At 33.9% G+C, this 25,907-nt stretch overlaps 1 protein-coding gene and 1 pseudogene across 1 annotated transcript in view; one reads left to right on the forward strand and one right to left on the reverse strand.

Moving 5' to 3' along the window:
• LOC149807332 (methionine--tRNA ligase, mitochondrial-like) overlaps nt 1–19,313 on the reverse strand; it is an 87,022-nt gene extending 67,709 nt beyond the window's left edge. Inside the window, exons 1-3 of the mRNA XM_089965457.1 lie at nt 19,031–19,313; nt 8,021–8,136; nt 1,695–1,766 (exon numbers count right to left, since the gene is read on the reverse strand). Coding sequence (XP_089821583.1) covers nt 1,695–1,766; nt 8,021–8,136; nt 19,031–19,241 — 399 coding nt within the window. The 5' untranslated portion in view covers nt 19,242–19,313. The remainder of the gene's footprint in view (nt 1–1,694; nt 1,767–8,020; nt 8,137–19,030) is intronic.
• On the forward strand, nt 2,875–6,394 carry LOC149807333 (uncharacterized; annotated as a pseudogene).
• Nucleotides 19,314–25,907: the final 6,594 nt, after the last annotated feature.

Here is a 25,907-nt window from a genome sequence, read left to right on the forward strand (position 1 = left end):
GGTTATATCGTATTCTAAAACGCAAAAAGGGGGTCACATGTTAATATTCCAGAACCTTGTAGAAATTATGTACTTGTTAAAGATCACGTACACCCAGTGTGGCCCTGACAAAAACCCCAATCATTTTACTCTAAGAAATAAAATTTTTAAAAATTGTTTACATCTTAAATACATAGTCCCATCATGACCTCGACAACAACCAATCATTTTAAAATAAAAATAGAACTTACTTACGTGGTTGCTACTAATTTTGAATCAAGGTCAGGATCTAGATCAACACCTGGTGTTTACTAAAACAGTCCAGGTCAAACTGTTTTCTGGAAAAGGTATCTTCTCCATCCAGTGAATAAATTTACATTCCAATAGCATGTTATGAAAAATAATTTTTTTTAAACTGACAAACTGACAAACAATTAAATTTAAATAAATATATATTAAATCAGATATAATTAAATCAAATATACATAACAACAGACTGGGTACAATTTTTTTTCATCATAATCACTAATCCTGTCTGTTGCAATACTAAATGGCCCAATTTTCATGGCTTCTGCAATTTTAAGTGAAGTATCTTCTGTTAAACATCTAACAATATTAGATGATTTTGTTCTTGCACATGCATATTTTCTTCAATTTTGGAATCAGGAAACATTCGTTTGAACACAGGACCAATGTAGTCTTCTAGTGCTAAGTGTAGTATATGTTCTATTAAGAACTCGGTACATAACGCCTCTGCATTTATAAAACTTAGTTCTGCTGTAAAAAAAAGAAGTTACCTTAGTATTGGAGTTAGTAAAATGAGCTAATTCAAGGTTTCTTTGTTTTACCACCATGACCAATATTGAAATCCTTTCCACACAGCCTGCAAGGGGCGTGAAGATGCACCAGAATGGAATGTTGTAATATGTAATTCATGTATTTATCTCTGAAACGATTTTTTTGTCTTTTCTAATCCATCTGTGAAATTATTTGAAAAACACTTTTGCTCCAACACACGCATCGATTAGAATAAATCTGACTTGACTTTTAGCGCCAAATACTTACAGACTGGTTCTGTACTAGATATGAATTTGAACAAAGAATCTGTGAGCAAAGATTACAAGTTAAAAAACCGGTCTGTCTCTCCTAAATAAGCCATACAACTGCTATAAATAGAAACTGAGATCAAAAGTTTGAAAGTAGAACCAGCCTGTTTCTTGGAAATAGGGCAACTATTATAAACAGAACATAATACTGTTAGGAAGTGCATGTTAAGTCTACGGACAAGTGTACTCTTATGTCGTAGTAACACAGAAGTCGTCTTTTCTATATTAATGTTAATAAAAATGAGAAAACAAATTATTTTATTTTTTTGAAGGGGGATATACCTAAAATGCAGAATCTGAATACATTTACATGTAAAGCATAATTTAGTGAAAAAATGAAATGGACTGCACCAAAAGCGTAATGTTTGGCATGTATGGAAATGGTGCATCCTTTGAGAATTACACTCATGTTGGACCCAGAAGATTGGTCAATTTGTAGTGAAAATAAGGCTTAAAAAATGTAGCAAAAAACCTCCCAAATTTAGGTCCCAATCCCCCTACTTTTTTATTCAATCTCTCTACCTGGCTTTTGGAAATCTGACAGGTACGAGGAAACCCTGACAGTTTTAAATGATTGTCAATGATATTTAAAAAATACACATGCCTTACCTTGAATTTGTCGGACATTCTGTCACAGTATTCTAGCGATGGCATATCAGCCTTCTGTGCCGCTTGATGGATCTGAATAAATTTTGAGAAAAAAATGAAGTCATTTAACTATGATTGTAAAGCAGCCTTTATCATTCAAAATCAGACCACAGACATTCAAAATAAAGGCAACAAATCATTTAAATTAAAACCACAGATCATTAAAATAAAGAAAATATGACCATTGATCATGAAAAATAGTGACCACAGATCACAAAAAATAAAGACCACAGTCAAGAAATTAGACCATAGATCATGAAGAAAAAAAAACATCAGATTATGAAAAATGAAGAACACAAATCATACATTCAAGAATAATACATAAATCCCTCTTCTAATCTATATCAACATCCATTTACCTAGAAATATGGTTATCAGAAAATGAATTAGATACCTATATATTAAATTCACTGAAAATAAATTAGATACCAATATATTAAATTTACTGAAAATAAATTATATACCTATACATTAAATTTAAAAAAAATAAATTAGTTACCTATATATTAAATTTAGTGAAAATAAATTAGTTACCAATATATTAAATTTACTGAAAATAAACTAGTTACCTATATATTAAATTTACTGAAAATAAATTAGTTACCTATATATTAAATTTACTAAAAATAAATTAGATACCGATATATTAAATTTACTGAAAATAATTAGTTACCTATATATTAAATTTAGTGAAAATAAATTAGATACCCATATATTAAATTTACTGAAAATAAATTAGATACCCATATATTAAATTTACTGAAAATAAATTAGATTCCAATATATTAAATTTACTGAAAATAAATTAGATACTGATATATTAAATTTACTTAAAATAAATTAGTTACCTATATATTAAATTTATTGAAAATAAATTAGATACCAATGTATTAAATTTACTGAAAATAAATTAGATACCCATGTATTAAATTTACTGAAAATAAATTAGTTACCTATATAATAAATTTACTGAAAATATATTATATACCTATATATTTAAATTTACTGAAAATAAATTAGATACCGATATATTAAATTTACTGAAAATATATTATATACCGATATATTAAATTTACTGAAAATAAATTAGTTACCTATATATTAAATTTACTGAAAATAAATTAGTTACCCATATATTAAATTTACTGAAAATAATTAGTTAGTCATATATTAAATTTACTGAAAATATATTATATACCTATACATTAAATTTACTAAAAATAAATTAGTTACCTATATATTAACAGGGTCGACAAAGGGGGTGGGGGCATTTGGGGATGTATCTCCAGGGCCCAGGCCAAACAACACTAATTCTTTTTAATTTTATAAAAGAAATTTTTTGTTTGAACAAGAACTATGAGAGGCCTGGATGTTTCTTACCCCAGGGCCCGTGATTGCTCTCTAAGGTCCTGTATATTAAATTTACTGAAAATAAATTAGATACCTATATATTAAGTTCACCAGCAATGTCCCCACACAAAAGTTGCAGCTGAGGCTGTCATGGGATGGATACTTAATACATCAGACTGATGTGTGTGATACTTTACCTATTTTTCTCTGCTTTTAACTTTCTTCTGTAGGACTGGGGCCAAATATCCTCTGACAAAGGTGTGTTGACTCTACTTGTTCCAGATCATGTACATTTGGTGCAGATAAGGCATGTATCATTTGTGCCCTTGGTGGCATTGAACTATACAAATGGAACATTTTATTGTCATCTGTTAATTGGATTTGATGTTTCAAATTGTTTCAAAGGCCACTATATTTTTACTCACTGACCAAAAGAGCTTTTGGTTATGCCCTGCATATGTCTTGCTGCATGCATCTGTTGATGTTGATGTTGATGTTTTCATTTTCTTCTCAAAAACCACCAATTTTTCAGTTTCAATCAAACTTAGTAGAAAGTATCCTGACATAATGGCCTTTCAGATTTTGTTTTGTTGATACAGATCTGCCTTCAAATATAGCCACGGTTTATAAAAATAGAAAAACCAAAACCTGTTTAAAAGAATTTGATCCAATTTGAAATTGAGCATTCTGGCATGAATGCCATTGGATCTACCATTAACAGACATGATTTTTCCCTGTTTTAAAGTAGAATTCTGCTTTTCTGTTGACTTGAATCAGATTTTTCTTGATATAGTCCGTTTTTTTATATCATCTCGGATCTGGGGGTTTAAAAACAGTCTGTCTAGTCCCATTTTGTCATTCCATATATTAGTTCATACACGACTCTTATAAAGTGTATACATATTGGTCAAAGGTTTAAATTCATCTTTATTTGGCATGACAATTTATTGATGAAGCTGGCATCTTTACTTTGGCATGACAATTTATTAATGAAGCTGGCATCTTTACTTTGGCATGACAATTTATTAATGAAGCTGGCATCTTTACTTTGGCATGACAATTTATTAATGAAGCTGGCATCTTTACTTTGGCATAACAATTTATTGATGAAGCTGGCATCTTTACTTTGGCATGACAATTTATTAATGAAGCTGGCATCTTAACTTTGGCATGACAATTTATTAATGAAGCTGGCATCTTTACTTTGGCACGACAATTTATTAATGAAGCTGGCATCTTTACTTTGGCATAACAATTTATTGATGAAGCTGGCATCTTTACTTTGGCATGACAATTTCTTGATGAAGCTGGCATCTTTACTTTGGCATGACAATTTATTATTGAAGATGGCATCTTTACTTTGGCATGACAATTTATTAATGATGCTGGCATCTTTACTTTGGCCATGACAATTTCTTAATGAAGCTGGCATGTTTACTTTGGCATGACAATTTAATAATGAAACTGGCATCTTTACTTTGGTATGACAATTTATTAATAAAGCTGGCATCTTTACTTTGGCATGACAATTTATTAACAAAACTGGCATCTTTACTTTGGCATAACAATTTCTTAATGAAGCTGGCATGTTTACTTTGGCATGACAATTTAATAATGAAGCTGGCATCTTTACTTTGGCATGACAATTTCTTAATGAAGCTGGCATCTTTACTTTGGCATGAAAATTTATTAATAAAACTGGCATCTTTACTTTGGTATGACAATTTATTGATGAAGATGGCATATTTACTTTGGCATGACAATTTCTTGATGAAGCTGGCATCTTTACTTTGGCATGACAGTTTCTTAATGAAGCTGGCATGTTTACTCTGGCATGACACTTTCTTAATAAAGTTGGCATCTTTACTTTGGCATGACAATTTATTAATGTAGCTGGCATCTTTACTTTGGCATGACAATTTATTAATGAAGCTGGCATCTTTACTTTGGCATGACAATTTATTAATGAAGCTGGCATCTTTACTTTGGCATAACAATTTATTGATGAAGCTGGCATCTTTACTTTGGCATGACAATTTCTTGATGAAGCTGGCATCTTTACTTTGGCATGACAATTTATTATTGAAGATGGCATCTTTACTTTGGCATGACAATTTATTAATGATGCTGGCATCTTTACTTTGGCCATGACAATTTATTAATGAAGCTGGCATCTTTACTTTGGCATGACAATTTAATAATGAAACTGGCATCTTTACTTTGGTATGACAATTTATTAATAAAGCTGGCATCTTTACTTTGGCATGACAATTTATTAACAAAACTGGCATCTTTACTTTGGCATAACAATTTCTTAATGAAGCTGGCATGTTTACTTTGGCATGACAATTTAATAATGAAGCTGGCATCTTTACTTTGGCATGACAATTTCTTAATGAAGCTGGCATCTTTACTTTGGCATGAAAATTTATTAATAAAACTGGCATCTTTACTTTGGTATGACAATTTATTGATGAAGATGGCATATTTACTTTGGCATGACAATTTCTTGATGAAGCTGGCATCTTTACTTTGGCATGACAGTTTCTTAATGAAGCTGGCATGTTTACTCTGGCATGACACTTTCTTAATAAAGTTGGCATCTTTACTTTGGCATGACAATTTATTAATGTAGCTGGCATCTTTACTTTGGCATGACAATTTATTAATGAAGCTGGCATCTTTACTTTGGCATGACAATTTATTAATGAAGCTGGCATCTTTACTTTGGCATAACAATTTATTGATGAAGCTGGCATCTTTACTTTGGCATGACAATTTATTAATAAAGCTGGCATCTTTACTTTGGCATGACAATTTAGTAACAAAACTGGCATCTTTACTTTGGCATGACAATTTCTTAATGAAGCTGGCATCTTTACTTTGGCATGACAATTTCTTAATGAAGCTGGCATCTTTACTTTGGCACTACAATTTATTAATGAAGCTGGCATCTTTACTTTGGCATGACAATTTAATAATGAAACTGGCATCTTTACTTTGGCATTACAATTTATTAATAAAGCTGGCATCTTTGATTTGGCATGACAATTTATTAATAAAGCTGCAGAGTTCTGAAAATGCAAGCATAACAATGTGTGAACAGATAACAATTATAATTGATTTCGCTGTCTCATGGTTTCTCTCACACCTAACTCATAAAGGTGTGATAGCTCATCCAAAAGGATTATTCTGACACCAAAATTACTTGTTGTTGTTGTTGTTCTAGGGTTTAAAGCCATTTCTCAGCACAAGATAGGCTATACTTGGTGGCCAGTATAACTGGTGGAGGAAGAACCCTGGAAAACCCACTGACCCACAAGAAGCTACTGGCAGGCTTTCCCACATACCCACGCTAGCCGAGCCTTGGACTCGAACCCACGCAGACAGAGGTGAGATGGCAGTGATCCGGAACAGTGAGCGCTTTAGACCACTTGGTCACTTGGGGCCCCTCCCAAAATTACTAAAAGCTTTCATTGAAAACATGAATACCACTAAGAACTGCAATATTTCGAGTCACATTGTCTCTCATTATATGTTTACCTCAGAAAAAGTGTATTAGAACATAATATTTTGACCCATTTTAGTATCAAGCTTGCATCAGATACCTATGGTTCTAATTTAGTACAAGTGTTATCAGTGTAGTGGACAAGTGCACTGTGCTGAGTATCATGAAAACAGGATAAGTAACTCTTGCAACTCGCTCATCACAGGACAACTGCTTGGGAATTTTTTTTCCTGAGCCCTAGATATCTGATAGTGAATTGGTGTCATTTGAATAAACCTAAATGCACTTCCTACCAGAATGTATCCAGTCAAATCTGGTCACATTCTGTTCAGCAATATTTGGGAAACTGTTTAAAGTTTTTGTATCTCACTACCAAGCTTTATATATTTGATGGTGGACTGCCATGATTGTAACATAATTTCCAAATCCTTAATGCCAGGATGCTTTCTCTCAAATTTGGTCACTTTCTGTTGATTGGAGGTCAAGAAGTTAAGGGTTTTTCTATTTTTAGTAATGATTGATAGCTATGGATCAGCATCATTTAAAGTCCTTCATGCCAAGATACAAATTCTGTTTAATGGCTTCTCAGAGGACATATAAAGGATTTTCTTTTTTTAGTAATGGAAGCCATATTTGATGGCTATCATTGTCATCTGTACAAATGAAAGAGCACTTCATGCTACAGTTATCTCTGCCAAACTGACTGAAACATATTCCAGTACTTTCTGAGAAATGAAAATAGGCACTGCTGACATCCGCATGATGGATATGGATGCACGGCCATATTTATATGCTCTCTATTGCATAGTACAGGTAACAGACCTTAAATGTTGTAAGACAGCTAAAATAACCTTAAATCCCTTAAGATAGCTAAAATGCCTTAAATGTTGTAATACAGCTAAAATAACCTTAAATGCCTTAAGAGTGCTAAAATGCCTTAAATGTTGTAAGACAGCTAAAATAACCTTAAATCCCTTAAGATAGCTAAAATGCCTTAAATGTTGTAAGACAGCTAAAATAACCTTAAATCCCTTAAGATAGCTAAAATGCCTTAAATGTTGTAAGACAGCTAAAAATAACCTTAAATGCCTTAAGAGAGCTAAAATGCATTCAATGCTGTAAGACAGCTAAAATAACCTTAAATGCCTTAAGAGAGCTAAAATGCCTTAAATGCTGTAAGACAGCTAAAATAACCTTAAATGCCTTAAGAGAGCTAAAATGCCTTAAATGCTGTAAGACAGCTAAAATAACCTTAAATGCCTTAAGATACCCAAAACACCTTAAATGCTGTAAGACAGCTAAAATAACATTAAATGCCTTAAGACACCCAAAACACCTAAGACCTTAAGTATCCTAAGACAGCCCAAAACAGCTTAAATACCCAGAATCCTTAAATACAAGTTACTGACCTCTGTCATCTCACACTAACCTTAAGTCCATGCTCATCTGTGCCTGTGCTGAAAAGAACAGAGTTTCCCAGTAGCCTTTGCCATATACTTGCAGCATCTGCCAGAACTACAGAATAGAGATGTCCTATATGGGGTGCTGAAATACAAATGTTTGACCACAATATACTTTTACACAGTTTTAGTACCCAAGGGATTTCATATACAACACAATTTATTATACTGCTAAATTCATCTCTGAAAACTGAGGACAATTCTGACAATGTTGCTCATGACAATGAGCTGTAATATGTGATTTACATTAAATTTTACATGAATTAATGTACAACCAAAGTAATAATGAATTAATACAACCAATGAAGAGGAACAAGTGGGCCTGAGATCTCTCACCGATCAGACTGGTATCTGAAAGCAAAATGCCAGCATAGTTGGTCAAGAAATCTGGCTTAGTAATGCACTCAGAGATTTAGAAATTTGGTGTTTTTCTTTTAGTTTTTATCAATGGAAGCTATCATAAATTGCAGACTTGCATCATTATGTACAATCTTTAAGTGCCCAAATGCTTTCTGTGAATCCTGGTCATTTCTTTTGACTAGTTTTCTTAAGAAGTCATTTAAAGTTCTTTCTGTTTATAGTAAGAGCAGCCAAATCTGATAGTGGATCCAAGACAACACTAAACATTTTTGTATGTCTATGTGTTAATTTGTTACTGCTGAGACATCCAGTATTTATCTTCATGTTACAGCATTATTTGCAGAGCCTTCAATAATTTATGATGTTATGCTATACATGCACAAATGGATACACCTAATGCAAAAACACATTTTGGGCAAGCCAGGTTAGAAATTAAGATGTGGTCTATAATATACATAAGTGACTGCCTTTTTTCCCCAACCTTGTTTTTACCTGTTATTTGGGGGTAAATTTGCATAATGAAAAGTTTTTGCAGGAATTTAGCCAAATCTGACTCCATTCTTATCTTCATTAAAGTAAAATCTTGGACTCATTCATCTTCAAGTCATAGCTTCAATATCTAGAATTCAATCGTCAATGAATTACATCTTAAAATATATTAATCTCAATCATCACTGAATTATATATTAAATATGTTGGACTCAATCATCATTGAATTATACATTAAATATGTTGGTCTCAATCATCATTGAATTATACATTAAATATGTTGGTCTCAGTCATCACTGAATTATACATTAAATATGTTGGACTCAATCATCATTGAATTATATATTAAATATGTTGGTCTCAATCATCATTGAATTATACATTAAATATGTTGGTCTCAGTCATCATTGAATTATATATTAAATATGTTGGACTCAATCATCACTGAATTATATATTAAATATGTTGGACTCAATCATCATTGAATTATACATTAAATATGTTGGTCTCAATCATCATTGAATTATAGATTAAATATGTTGGACTCAATCATCATTGAATTATATATTAAATATGTTGGACTCAATCATCATTGAATTATATATTAAATATGTTGGTCTCAATCATCATTGAATTATATATTAAATATGCTGGACTCAATCATCGTTGAATTATACATTAAATATGTTGGACTCAATCATCACTGAATTATATATTAAATATGTTGGACTCAATCATCACTGAATTATATATTAAATATGTTGGACTCAATCATCACTGAATTATATATTAAATATGTTGGACTCAATCATCATTGAATTATATATTAAATATGTTGGACTCAATCATCACTGAATTATATATTAAATATGTTGGTCTCAATCATCATTGAATTATATATTAAATATATTGAACTCAATCATCACTGAATTATATATTAAATATGTTGGTCTCAATCATCATTGAATTATATATTAAATATATTGAACTCAATCATCACTGAATTATATATTAAATATGTTGGACTCAATCATCACTGAATTATATATTAAATATGTTGGTCTCAATCATCATTGAATTATATATTAAATATATTGAACTCAATCATCACTGAATTATATATTAAATATGTTGGTCTCAATCATCACTGAATTATATATTAAATATATATCAATCATCATTGAATTATATATTAAATATGTTGGTCTCAATCATCATTGAATTATATATTAAATATATTGGTCTCAATCATCATTGAATTATATATTAAATATATTGAACTCAATCATCACTGAATTATATATTAAATATGTTGGACTCAATCATCATTGAATTATATATTAAATTTATTGGACTCAATCATCATTGAATTATATATTAAATATGTTGGTCTCAATCATCACTGAATTACATATTAAATATGTTGGTCTCAATCATCACTGAATTACATATTAAATATGTTGGTCTCAATCATCACTGAATTACATATTAAATATGTTAGACTCAATCATCACTGAATTACATATTAAATATGCTGGACTCAATCATCATTGAATTATATATTAAATATGTTGGTCTCAATCATCATTGAATTATATATTAAATATGTTGGTCTCAATTGTCACTGAATTATATATTAAATATGTTGGACTCAATCATCACTGAATTATATATTAAATATGTTGGTCTCAATCATCATTGAATTATATATTAAATATGTTGGTCTCAATTGTCATTGAATTACATATTAAATATGTTGGTCTCAATTGTCACTGAATTATATATTAAATATGTTGGACTCAATCATCACTGAATTATATATTAAATATGTTGGTCTCAATCATCACTGAATTATATATTAAATATGTTGGACTCAATCATCACTGAATTATATATTAAATATGTTGGACTCAATCATCATTGAATTATATATTAAATGTGTTGGTCTCAATTGTCATTGAATTACATATTAAATATGTTGGACTCAATCATCATTGAATTATATATTAAATATATTGGTCTCAATTGTCATTGAATTACATATTAAATATATTGGTCTCAATCATCATTGAATTACATATTAAATATACTGGTCTCAATCATCACTGAATTGCATATTAAATATATTGGTCTCAATCATCATTGAATTATATATTAAATATACTTCTATTCTAGTGTGATTGCACAATCTATGCTAATTTCTAAACACAAATCAACTAAATGCACAAACATTACATGTAATTTTGCAAAGCCCTACTATTATTTGTTTGTTGGACCTTCTATATTTAGAAAATTTCCCCATTATTTTAAGTGGAATAACGACCCCACCCCCCAAACAAACAATTTTCAGCTCTAGTATAGATGTCATTAACTGTATGAACACTTACACGGACAATGTAAAATTATGATCAACAAACATTCAGCAGAATGTCTCCCCTGTTCTGCCATGGCATAATCCATAAAACTTGCATAGTCAAAAAAGAAAGAAAAGTAGGTCAATGTGATGTTAAAGGGGAAAGTCAAAATGAAAACGTTTTGTAAAAAACACAACAGATATTAGCTTCATAATTATTGGAAATACATATAATTTCAGCAAAACTCATGATATGGAAATAATTTAGTTAAAATTCTGAAAATCAACAATATCATCTACATGTCTTGCAAACAGACAGTTGTTTAACCACTCATCTGTAGAACTAAGTGACCATGTGATCTAAAACTCTAACTGTTATGAATCATATCACTTCTGTCTGTGCGGGTTAGTCTTAGGCTTAGCCAATGAGGGTATACAAGAAAGCTCGCCAGTAGCTTCCTGTGGGTCAGTGGTTCTTTCCTGGCTTTTCCTGGATTTTTGTCCACCAGTTATACTGGTTGCCATATACTGCCCATCTTGTACAGCAAAATGGAATTAAACCCCACAATAAAAACAATAACCACTCACCCACTCATCGAGTAAATTAATGTCACGACTATGAAAATAGTCTTCATAAAGCAGCAATTTCATTACTGAGGGTAACTATGGTTATATGGTCTCAGACTAGCAATGATCAATTGGAAAAGGTTATGGTCACTGACACAATGAATAATCCAGAATTATACAGAACAATGTCTTGTAATATCTATATCGTTGTTGATAAACATTCAATGTATTGTGCGGTGACATTTGCAAATATGTAGAAGTATTTGTAATGTGTGAAGCCACCATCACAAATGCAAAAATTAGATAAGAGAGAACACAATCACAAATATGATCAATAGATTAAGAAAGTAACATAAATGCTGGGAAACTGAACATAAATGGCTCAAGGTTAAATGCTCTTTCTGAGAAATATAAAAGAGTGCAATGTATTTCATTCACAAGTCTTGTTGGCTAAATACAATTATTTTGAGTTGATGTTAAAGAATAATAAATGTTCAAATAAAAACTTAACTGTTTCTTTTTTTATAGCAGGATCAATGAAGTGTAAGAAAAATCAGTAAAAATGTTCTTTTGGTGATCCTGTGGGTTAGCAAAGAAAAATCCTAATTTTGAATCCTGTTTATGGATATATTATATTCAGTGTCATTGCTTTATTCTAAGTGTATAATTTGTGGGGTTTTTTTTAGCTTTTCTAAGAAAATAATAGTACACAATATTTACTCCATAAAAACTGTCAAAATTTATCTGCAAAGACACCCATTACTTTTCAAATGCAATTTAAACAAGTGTGCAATATTCTCCTAGGCATTTCACTAATAAACAAAATTTATCTGTCTTTAAGTGAGAATGTAAAACTTTAACATGATTGTGTTTTTTATCATCTGCCTTCTCAAGGGCTGAAATCTGCAGATTATGCCAAAATCAGCACCAGATGCATACTGTAACTAAAGTTAGAATGGATACAATTTTTTTGAACCTCTGGGTGTTGTCTGATTTTCAGAACAAAATGAGCTTGATATTTTCCCTTCTTCATTTCTTTGTTTAAGAGACTGTTCATTTATACCTTAATTTCTATATAAAAAGAAATGCAAAAATAGCCCACTTTAAAACCCCAGGACATATTATGACAAAGAAAACCTCGTAGTCAGCATTAGGATAAGACCTTCTATGGGGAGAAAATGTGCAGAAGGTGGCTAAAATCAGATATAAAATTACCATTTTCAGATCACCTGGTCATAAGGTCAAGGGAGCTTAAGGACCATGTGTCCATAATGTATCCATCAAACATTGCTTGTTACCACTCTGGACTCCATATGTCTGATCTGATTTCAAACTTAAAATATGGGTTACTTTATATAATCAAAATTTCTGACAAGTTCATTGATGAATATGATACTGTTCTTCCAAGGCCTTTTACCATAGTGGTCATCATTTCACCACTCTATTTTTTAGAACCTGCCACTATGCTATCCACTTATGCTGCAATGCTTTTATGTTTCCTGCTTCCTTAAAAAAAAAAAACTATTTTAAATAAATATCATGCCACCCAATTCAATGCCCTGTTACTCAAATGACACCTGTTCTTACCTGGTCTTGGGTATTTCATTAATACAGTCCAGGATAATTACTCACTTAATTTTCCCTTATGCCCTTAATTTGCACCTGGCTTGTTTGACTACGGGTGCATGACCTTTAATGCTGCCAGGCTTTGTCTGTGTTATGCACATTTCAGTCATTTCCAGTACCAGTTAAAAATGATATACATAAAAGTTAGGCAAATTCTTGTAAAAACTGACACACATACCAGCTTGGCAGGCCCCATGTTGGCCTGGTTACCAGTGGTGATCCCAATTCAGAGAGCGTAATTTCCCACAAAGAATGAGCTTAAGAAACAAAGGATGGAGTTCAATACTCAATGGAATAATTCATATCCATCAGTCAAATTTGCTGGATAATACCCTAGGTTTCTCATATTGTTAATTTTTGTGCTCAGATGTACATAATTATCAAGAGATGAGATGAGGAAGAAGCAATTCCTCAGACACTATTACAGTATTTTTTTTTTTACAGAAGTAGCAGTAACTGTAAGTGTTGTTTTTGTTCTTAATTATCTCTGAAAAATGTGACAATGAATAAAAGTTGCATTTTATCCACAAGTTGCTCTGATATTTACATAATAACATAGTTTGATCAGATGACCGTCAGTGGGTACTGTACTTTTAATATCATTTTCTCTTTATGCAAGTAAGAAAATGAATAATTTTTTTCTTTTAATATTATTCTTTTAAGAAAATGTGTAAATAAAAAGTGTTGGATTATTTCTTTATTTATGTTTCAAAAAATTTCTTAGAATAAACTAGTTTGTAATTGGAATATACTACATGATAAACTGAGTGGTGATATTTTTTGGCAATGTTCACATCCTGACTGACAACTTTCTGAGAGTGCCAAGACTGATGATGTGGAGTGGCAGAATTAAGGCAGCTCTTTCTGCATTCCATCTTCAAGAACTTTTCTCTGGTAATTTACTTTGGATTTAGGTTGTTTTGTATTCTTGTATATCCATGAATAAAGTTCAAAGGTTAAATAACCAAGCAAAGTGGGCAACTAAATCGCCAAAAAATGTAAACTTCATATTCTTCTGTTAGGATAGCAAAAATGTCACGCTATGATTTTTTTTAGATGTACACTGAGTAACAGTAGTTTATGACGTTTGAGATGCTCCCTTGATCTAGCCAGTTGGCTCCAGTGTTGTGTTGTATCCCAAGGGGAAATGTATACATCAAGTAGCTGGTGTTATATCAATTGCGCTGAGAAATAAACTCTTATATATTCATAGGCATGTGTTTTAATAGCTGACTGACCATTAACCTTTTCTGAGCAAATTACCACTGTCTAATTTCCACAAATTATCATTTCATGATGAAAACATGTGAACTTGTATTGCAAGACTTAAACATCAATATGTAAATACCAATTTGTGTTGTACCAATAGAATCACTGAAAAGCACATATTAATTTTTATTGTTAAAGATCTGAACTGCTGTGTAGGTCAGAAACATGGGTCAAAGCTATGTTGTGGAATTCAAGAAATGCTATAAGGTGAAAGTTGTTTTCTAACATAATCATTTTTGTGAAAATACAAATAAGGCAGTGAAGCAAAATATATCTAACCAATACTTGATGTTACTATAGGAAAGAAAATAAATATTAAATCCATAAAATTACAATCATATTGATGAATTTTTGTAATCAAATCAAGGGTAGTTAAATGAAGAAAGTCCCTCTTTCTAAAAACAGATGCATTCACAAGTCAAGTGTGGTGTCATATTTGTTCTTAGCTGCGTTAATTTGGTTGGAAAGAAAAGTGTTTATAAAATATATAAAATTTACAAACTATTCTACAAGATGATAAAGTACTGTTTAAAACTAATACTAAATGCAAATATTGCAAACATGCATATTGAGAAATGAACAGCGTAGTACAAAAAAGAGAGTGTCTGCGTGTGTGATTTCAATTTTTAACGTAGCTTTAACAATTTTTCAGTCATATCGCTACAATGTCTGCAGTGTGGCAGTTTATAGTGATGTCTAGCACTGGGGCATCAAGCCGCAGACATATAGCATTATGTCCCACCCAGCCACATTATCCTGACAAAGGCTGACCAGTCCTAACACTAACCTCTTAATGCTGAGCGCAAAGCCAGGCAGCTGTTAGTACCATTTTTTAAAGTCTTTGGTACGACTTGGCTGGGGATCAAACCCACAACCTCCTGCAAACAAGGTGGACGCTTTAACCACTAGGCCACCTGTGCGTTACAAAAAAAGAGAACATATATATATATTACATTTCTTGCTTTAATTCCATTTCTCTCTGTCACTTCTCCCAATTCTGTCCAAGAGAAGAAGTCACTTCTCTCTAAAATCCAAGTGTAGCCTGACCCCTGAAGTTTATGTTATCTTTATTCCAGATAGGTCATTCTCTGTGATTAATAGAAATCATAAGTGTCAAGGAACAGGATGGCACAGAAGGTGCTGAATTACCTTATGACAATTAGTGCAGAAAGGACTTGCCTAAAAGACTTTAATTTTAATTTGGCTCTCAAAATATAAGGGGAAGTGAAGAAATGAATTATATCAAATATATTTCAGTTAAAAGACCAATTAGTTTTGACACTAAATCATGTTATAACTAAGGGAAATAAAGAATATATCTCACTGATGTTGATTTGTTCACTTTTATGATAACGTGTGTTTTTAAAAACATTTTTTATGCTATCAGGTGCTTACCCTGAATACTATCAAAATATTTATATGGACAGATCACTGAATTCAAGTACATTAATTAGGTGATCTTGTACCCGATTTGTTAACCTTACCACTCAAAAGGCTATATTTCTGATTCAATTATGATTAAACTTGGAATATAAATGTATATTAGTGTCACCGATCACTTTATGCAACAAAATGTATTTCTTAAAAATTGTAGTTTTTTTCAAAACATTTATATGAAAAATATAAAAGCAGAGCAGGGTCAGGCATACTCAGATATCTGAGCATAGGCTATAATATTTCTGTAAATACTTTTTGTTTCCTTGTATTGTTGTGTTCTTATCTTCCCACAGTTGGTCATTTAAAAAACCAAAGTGGTATTTATGGACCGTTTATTGCATTTATACTTTCAGATTAATCTGGACATGCTCTATCGAGTCTCATCATAGTATTCTTTTTATAAACATTTTTAAAGCATAATTGACAGTGAAGTCATTTGATAATTAGCATACCTAGTTACATCCCAGATCTTGTTCGAGTCTCGAATTCAGCACATGTGGGTATGTGAGAAAGCTTGCCAGTAGCTTCTTGTGGGTCGGTGGTTCTTTCCAGGGTTTTCCCAGGTTCTTCCTCCACCATTAATACTGGCCGCCATGTATAGCCTATTGTGTGTGGAAAAATGGCGTTAAACCCTACAACAACAACAACATCCCAGATCTTAAGCTTACCGTGCAATGAAGCACTTTTTAAATAATGATGTCTGTATAGACACAAATATATTAAATTCTTGTAATGTGAATCTGGAGACCCACAAGGTTTTTTGTTCCACTATAGGTATTTTATTTGTATAACCTTGCACTTCTGAACTTTGAACTTTGAGTATGATGTTAACAACAGTACTGTTGTAAAACTAAATGCTTGTGTTTGATTGGCTCAAGTGTTAATGCAGTCATTATAAATGCACATGTAATGAATTAACAAACCATAATATGTAACTAACAAACAAAGACACAACACGATGGATTTTCCAATGGTTTCAAATAGGTGATATAATGGTAGATAGAGGAAGCAAATAACAAGAAAAATTTGACAACCAACCAGCATGTATGATGATTAATTCAAAAGTGCCTGGTTCCACCCAACAGTCCAAATACCCCTGACCCTGCTGCACTGTAATTATTTTACAAAGACTTTCAAAATCTAGCTCATCATGATATCACTGGATAAAACATAAAGCTGTACCAATTAATCGGCCATACTCATCATTGGGCCGATTATTAGGACAATCAGTATAATCGGTATCGGCAGAAATAATCGGTGCTGATGTAAACAAATTTCCAAAATATAAATTCAATCATAACATTCATCTTGACATGTCTTGAATTTTAAATCAGAATTAAATAGTGGAAATTAAGGAATAAACATTTGAGTTGGAGGCTAATTGAATGACAATATATTCTTAAAAGTAAATACTTTTTAACACACTTGCTGTAAACTACTGCTGATTGTCTGCTCACAACAAATTATCAATACCATTCATGCAGTCATCCCAATCACAGCAGCCAACCAGATGACTTTAGGAAACGATCGATAAACAGACACCATGTAGATTCCAGGTTAAGCAAGGGGAGTTACTCTATCATTGTAACACTGAAAATATATTTTTATGATGGCATATAGTCCTAATGTTGACAACTTGATATATATGTTGCACAAAGTGTAAATCAACTTCAAAACTGGATGCTACTTCCATGGAACTGATTCTGCCACCTGGGCCATCCAACAGAAACTAATCAGAGAAATTAATTAGCTGAATCTGTAACAAACTGTGATGGGAAGTGTAGTGCTAGGATTGTCGCGGAGAAGGACCACCAACAGGAGTTAGTCCTACATGTAAGACATAGCACATTTTGATTTTGTTGAGGTGCTATGTCTTACTGTCCAAATAACGGCCTTGTATAGTGTGTTCCGATGTCGTTGACATTGGAATGAGTAATCAAAGTTTCAGGAACATCTCACACATTTGGCAGCCTATATCGACATTTTTCCACTAATTTATGTGTAATTAATATACTTACTGTGCTGTCTTTATCCTGGTGGAATGTAAATATGACACTAGCAAATGGATGCATTTTCACGTTCCGTTGACATACATTTGAATTTGTTGCAATGCGACGGTAGTCGAGGTATGCCGAAGTAAGTTTAAGTAGGTTGATATTTAGGATATGTTTCTTGAACGAAATGAAACGTTGCTTACAGTTGAAATAGACATAAAATATTTTTTATTCGTTTCGTTAAAAAATAATTTTTCGACTTTATCCGATTTCGGCATTCTCGGCTTTCATTGCTTTCCAGCCCAATGAAAAGTAGGCCAAAGAAACTTGAAAACGGGTCCATTTCTTTTGTGAGAATTTGAATTTATTAGAGAAAAGGCATCATAGTAAGTAAAGTCTGATTAAAACAATATAACTTTACTTTGTAGAAAAGCGTCATTATTTTAGTTGTCAGTTGTGTGAAATATTCCTGAAAATTTTACTTTCGTAACGATGTTAGTTGACATCAAAAACACACTACACAGCGCCATTAGTTAGGCTGTAAGACCGTGACGCCCACAACATAAATATCAGCGTCGGGTCTTACAGGTAGGACTACAACAGGAGTATGAAAGTATACGTAGTCCTCCGACTGTTTAAACAACTCCCACTGTTCAAAAGAAAAGTAATATATCATGTAAAATAAAGTTTTAAAGTCATCACCTGTCAACTGCGAAAACCACCTGAAAATAATAACCCTCCATACTTCACATTTTAACTTGTTTGCTGCCATTGATTCAATCTTTTGCTTTCTTAACCTTGACAGTAATCATGTAATCTTAACATCACTGACATTATTAAATATGAGCCTTTTAAGTTTAATGGATGAAATTCTTCCGTCATACCAGCATTAACATAAAATATTGGAGTTGTCACGAAGTAAGGGCAAGATGCTTTAGACAGCTCCCGATAATTGTGTGAGGAGTTTTCGAGGCTGCATCTTCTATTGCCAAGATTCCTGATTCCTTCACATACTGATACAAATTTCAATTTGTGCACACGAGTATACATTTCTGCCTTTACTCTACACAGAATAATTCGATTTAGGACGTGCATGTTCACTTAATCTCATCCGCAATCATGCTGTGTTTAATCTTTCGATATCGTGCATGCAACAGTAGTTGCAAAACCGGAAGTTCCAGAATAACTCTTCCACGAATTTCGATTTTAATCCGGAAGAGAGTTTTATAGGGATAGAAAACACTGGGCGATCTTAAGCCATGTTTTAATCAAGTGTGCATAATAAAGACAAAAAGTTCTGAAAACAATATCTGTCCCAAAAATACAGCAATAAGAACAACACCAAATCTAAACAGCCCCATACAGAGGGTTCAATTTTGCTATAAATTATTTTTGACAATATGCATCTTTTCGATCCAAAATAGTAAAGAAAAAATGTATGCTTGAAAAACTATCTAGAGTGATTCCCTCTGCAGTCAGCATCAACAAATTGTTTCAAGTTCAGCTCCTTCCAACTTGCAATAGGTATTTGGAACTAATTACCATCAATAATTGCAGAAGCTCCTGACTCGGTATCTCACAATTAGGAGCTTTGCAAAATCACATTCTAACGAACTAATCAGCTACAAAGACCTAGTGAAACTCGGGGCACATTCTAAAAAACTAATCAGCTTGCAAGTAAGACCTAGTGATACCCAGGGCTGTGTGGGTTGAGATTCATTATCTCATCGCCAGATTGGTCTGAGTATGAAGTGACGAAAACCTACACTGACACTCCTCTGCTTATTTCTGCCTTTCCTGTCATTACTCTTTTGATTGTCCTATCGCTACCGTCTTTACTTTATCTTTATCTTTGACCACACACCACCCATTGCTTAATGGTCAAGTGTGACTGTGTCAACGCACTGATAGATAGATAGATAGATAGAAAGATAGATAGATAGATAGATAGATAGATAGATAGATATATGAACATACACGCGGATTTTACAGCAAAATAAGGAACATCGGTTGCTCATGCCAATGGTATTTTCATAACGTCCTAGAAAGAAAATAAAAAACTCTTTAACGTGCTCATTTTCCCCCAAAAATTACTTTTTACACTTCCTTGTAAAACAAAAAAAGTATCCGTCTTCATACATGTTTTCGTGCATAGTCTGTCAAACATACACAAACCACCACCACCATCACCATTATCATCATCATCTAAAATTGATGCGATTAGATGAAAAAAGAGGGCAAGATATAAAATAAATGCAAAAGTGCTGAATAGTCTCTCCTGTGCCCTTATTAAGCAGTATTATTGTTGAAATCTTTTCCTTTACGTATTTGTTCCCCCTATATAGAGTCTTTTTACTGGACAAGATAACCTTAATAAAGATGTGGAAGTAGAAATGGGCGGTTGTGTATGGTTTCAAAAATAAATCCTTTCTTAATATGTAACATAAACTGGAATTGTAATCCAAGAGCAATTTAGATCTTTTGTTTTGTTTTAACAACACTTTTGCCAAAACCACGTAAAGGCAGCCGACCTGGATTGGCTAGGGCGGGTATCGAACCTCCGACCCTGTTCTACCTCTGTTCCCACAATTTACAGACTGTGATGCATGGTTTCCACCCAACCATTTGTCCCATAGCGGCATCGTGAGACATGATTTCCAACCAACCATTTTTCCCATAGCAGCATCGAGATACATGGTTTCCACCCAACCAATTGTCCCATAGTAACATCGTGATACATGGTTTCCACCCAATCAGTTATCCCGTAGTAACATTGTGATACCTTGTTTCAACCCAACCATTTGCCGCATAGCAGTATCGTGATGCGGAGCTTTACCCCATTAATTTGTCCAAGAGCAACATCGTGATACGTAGCTTTTCCATATCTTTTTATGAAACAGTTTCAGTTTTTGTATTACGCTATTGATGATTCTATATATCCACTGATTTAAATTAACTTTATAAGTGTTTGATTATCAGCCAAAAATTAAGTACACGACAACAGAGATGATATTTGTGAAGTCATAACAATATATAGTTCATCCAATACAGTATAGATGTACAGTTGGTGAAACTGCTTTCCACAGACGTCGTCAGCCGAGTGGCGATCTTTATTCGGATGTTTCGCCTCTTATCTCTGAACACTGTGATGGCTGCCATTTTTCGTCTTCACATCTGAACTAGAGCCAACTTGGCGCTTTCTTTGCGGCCCTGCCCCGTGCTTGCACAGCTGTCTTGCGTGTCCTTCCTTTTACTCCCAGTGCATTTAGTATCACCTAGACTGACTGGGCTGGAAAACCTCACAAACCGACTTCCACAGGGAATAACCATGTTTCCCATCCTCTGCCCCTGCGAGACTCTACCAACTCTTGGTACGTCGTCCTCTTTCTCTCATAAGCGTCTTCTGTCATCTCTTCCCACGGCACAATAAGTTCCACCAGGATCATTTTCTTTGCAGCTGGTGACCAGTTGAAAATGTCAGCTAGGAGGGATGTCTGAACGACGTCAGGTAATACCAGTTTCCTGCCTACGTCGACAGACATCTCCCATTACTTTGCTTCCTGGAACAGTCCAGCTTTATCTGCCGCTGCGGTCTTTTGCTTTTGTCCCGCTTTAATAAGCGTGATAAACTGGTGACCAGATTTCTTTAGGATTCTCTCGTTCCGCCTTCCTCTTTCAAACATATCAGCCATCTCCCTCAGTACTTTGTCATGCCTCCATCTGCAGCGACCTTGGGCCAATGCAACCTGGCATCCTGGCAATATGTGAGCTGGTGTTCCTCTTTCTTGACACAGTTGACATGATGGGTCCTCTAGGAGCTTCTACCTCAATAGGCTGGCTGGTGACTGTAGGAGGTCATACACCAATCGAAGCTGAAACTGCAGCAGCACTGATTGATATCGTCACATATCTGCCCATGTAAGTTTTCTTTCTGGCAGTATGTATACATTTTGGCTTCTTTATCTCCTTCCCTAATCTTCCTTCTCTTCATCCTCTTGCTCATAATTTTAATGGAGAAATTGTCGAAAATTTTCTTTGATATTTATCTAGTTTTCTTTGCTCAAATGGTCGAATTACCTCTCGCCTCTCCATCTATTCGCTTCCCTCTTCGTCACCAGCATGTCATTTAACCTCCTCTGTTTCGCCTGTGCTGCCTTTACTTTCTTTACTTCCTACCCCATCACTTCTCTGACAAACTCCTTGGATATTCTCAACGAGTTCTTCTGTCTCTCTCTGTCTCTGTCTCTCTCTCTCTCTCTTTCTCTCTCTCACCAATAAGCTAATCATCTCTTCCAAGTTTTCCCACATGACAGTGCGTTCTGGTTATTCTTTGGCACGAGAAGACGATGAATGACACTTCTGATTGATTGATCTTGAATTATAGTCCCATATCGGTCACTTGGCAATGCGCAACTATTCAAAAAATTTTACACACGGCGTACAATTTAATCTTCTTTTGACACACATGTCCTTTCGAGGTCAAGTTAGAGAAGGCATGTCCAGAGACACAAAACAGCAGCGGAACATGAGCTGAAACGCCAGTGATGTACTTTAAGTCAAATTTTGCCCAGTTGTCTAAGTCGGGAAATCCCTATCGACCAAGTATGTGTTAGCCACATAATTGAATTATAAACAAGCTATCAGTTAGCATTTTAGAATTTAATATTCAATGCGTACCTTGGGTTTCTAAACAATTTAATCAATGCAAGGTGTAAGTAATCCATTAGAAGTTTTAGTGAACGTAAGTAGTAAAGTGGGGCGGTATAGGGTCTATGGGAATTAGCATTAAAAACACCCCTGGGTCACTATAGGGTCTATGTAAATTTAACATGGACAAAACCCCTGGGTCGATATAGGGTCTATGAGGAATTAGCATTACAGACTTCCCTGGGTCTGTATAGGGTCTTTGTAAATTTAACATTATATACCCTGGGTCTGTATAGGGTCTATGTAAATTTAACATGGACAAAAACCCCTGGGTCTGTATAGGGTCTATGTAAAATTGAAACAGGGAGGGGTCTCTATTTAAAAAAAAAATAAAAATAAAAATAAAAAAAGGGGTAGGCAATTGAAAGTCTATCTCTTTTCGAGAGATTGGAGTGGCCCTGAAAAGGGCCTTTGGTTTTCCTCTTCTTCTATTTCCTCCACTTCTTCATCCATCCCCTTATCTTTCCTAATAATCCTTTTTTCTTCTTCTTTATATCTGACTTTGGTAACCATTTAGGATGGCCCAACTCTCTAAACTTGGTCTGTATCTTCATCCAATTCTGATTTAGCCTCTCAAACTCTGTCTGTTTCTTTTTGTTTTCCTGATCTTTTCTTTCTTTGCTCCATGTCTCTTTAATCTTCTCTACTTCTTCCTCCATTACTTTTCTCATCAGATCTTCCACTTTCTTCATCTTGTCCAAACCCCATTTTACATTCCTCCACTCTGTCCAATACAATATCTTTTCTAGGAAGCACCGGAATTGGATGACATGATCCAGTGCTTCCTTCAAACTTCCCACTCTGAAATAAGGTGGGTCAATGAAGCCTCTTGACTTATTGACTTCTTCTTCTATCATCCCTGCGACGATATCTCTGGCTGCCTTTAGACCTTGAACTTGACTGGTTACCAAGTCTTTCATATCTCCATGCCTCCATTCCTTTTCTATTATTTCCACCACATATTCTACATCCATTATCCAAAAATAGATGTCTCTCAATAGATTAAATAAAGCTGATACTTGAGTCATTTTGTCTCAGTTATTCCGAAGAATGGTGTGAACGACGAATACTGTGGGTTCTTATACGAAAAGCGCTGACGTGAAGGAAAACATCCCCCAAGACAAAATTTATATTACCTAGATCACGACCAAACAACGCGCGGACGTGAAGGAAAACATCCCCTACTTTTCTCATTTTATATTATCTACTATCCACATACGTGAAGCAGCAATAAACAAACCACAAATCTACTATCCACACACGTAAAGCATTAAAATGAAACCCAAATCTAATATCCACACAAACCAATTTAAGCGCTTACAAAACCCAATAATCTACTATTTACACAAACGTACGTGAGCGCTTACAAACACAAACACATACAATCACACCAGAAAAGAGTGAGTGTTTATATTCACACTACTCTACATACACACATTGGCAAATAGATTACTATATCTTTTCTAAAGGTTTGGGTAGCCCTGAAAAGGGCTGTTTTGTTTTAACTCCAGGGCACCTGGTTAATGATGGCACCTTTCGGGCCTGGCACCACACACACATCTTCTACTCCAGTCTCTTTTTACTTTTTTTTGTTGGGAGTGCAGAGGCGGGATAAGTGGCTTCAGAATCCCAATCTTCTGTCTCTGGGATTCTGAAATTTCCTTTCTCCTTTTCCTCCTCTTCTTTTTTTTCTTCTTTCCTCCTTTTTCATCCTTCCCTCTTCTACTATGGCCTCCGCGGCCAGTTCATTTAGTATGCGCCTGGCATATTCCAGGTGCATCTGGAGTTCAAGAAGTTTGCTTATTCTGGTATTCATTGTCTTGTTAACGAATGAACAGGGTATCCAGACTGCCAAGCGATTTTCAATTTATACTAAAAGCGCGTACGTGAAGGAAAACATCCCCATAAAACAAAATTTATCTTACCTAGATCATAACCAAACAACGCGCGGGCCTAAAAGAAACACTCATTCACTTTTTTTATACTACCCATCACTATTCTAAAAAAATCTATTAAACAAATAATATACTATCCACATACTTAAATCATTTAAATCAAACCCACATTTACTATTCCCACACTTCAAACAACAAAAAAACATTATCATTATCTACTATCCACACAAACGTACTTGAGTGCTTACAAACACAAACACAAACACATACAATCACACCAGAAAAGAGTCAGTGTTTATATTCACACTACTCTACATTGGCAAATCTACTGTTATTTCTTTTCTAGAGTATTGGGTAGCCCTGAAAAGGGCTGTTTTTTGTGTGCGAAGTTGAAGCTAGGGCGATCTTTTAGTTTCTAAGAATGCGAAGTCCTCTGACGATAGACTTTCTGACGATAGGTCTGCTTCTTCGGAAAGAGAAGAAGAACCCTTTGGTGTCGATACGACAGTCGACAAAGCCTCTGTCAGGTTCAGGTTTCTGTTGTTGCTGCTGTTGCTGCTCTCTCTGCTGTTTCTGAAGTCTGTACTTCTCTGTCCATTCTTCTTTCTCCCTGTTCACTTCTTCTCTGAAGAGCTCTTCTATCAGGTCTTCAGTGACTTTTAACATTCTCACATTCTCTGTCTCTTCTGGCTTCGGTATCAGACTGTGTCTGACCCTATGCAAATTCACGTAGGCTTCGTTTAGCTTAGCTAGTTTGGAGCACATCTTCGTAGGAGGATGAGTCGGCAATGGATGGTTCGACTGGAAACTGCCCCGGTTTTTAAAGTCAAAGCGCGGACGTGAAGGAAAACATCCCCACACGGTTTTCGAGTCGGACTCTTCAATGAGTGTCATGAGAGGGATAGTAAGAAGTCAAAGAGCATGAATCAAGATTCCTATAGCCAAACAAACCACAAAGGCATTTCTTTTCAAAACACAACATTTTTTAAATCCAAAATCACTTAACACTAACAAACAATTATAACATTTTTAACAATAATCCAACAATATAACATCAAACATTTTTTTTCAAATTACAAACATTTTTTTTTTCAACTAACACATTATTTTTGACAAAGCTGGCAACGTTGTGAATGAAATTGTGATTTCCACTGTTGGA

The sequence above is a fragment of the Sinohyriopsis cumingii genome, chromosome 1, assembly GCF_028554795.1.
Source record: "Sinohyriopsis cumingii isolate HCF-2022 chromosome 1, ASM2855479v2, whole genome shotgun sequence".
Taxonomy (NCBI): domain Eukaryota; kingdom Metazoa; phylum Mollusca; class Bivalvia; order Unionida; family Unionidae; genus Sinohyriopsis; species Sinohyriopsis cumingii.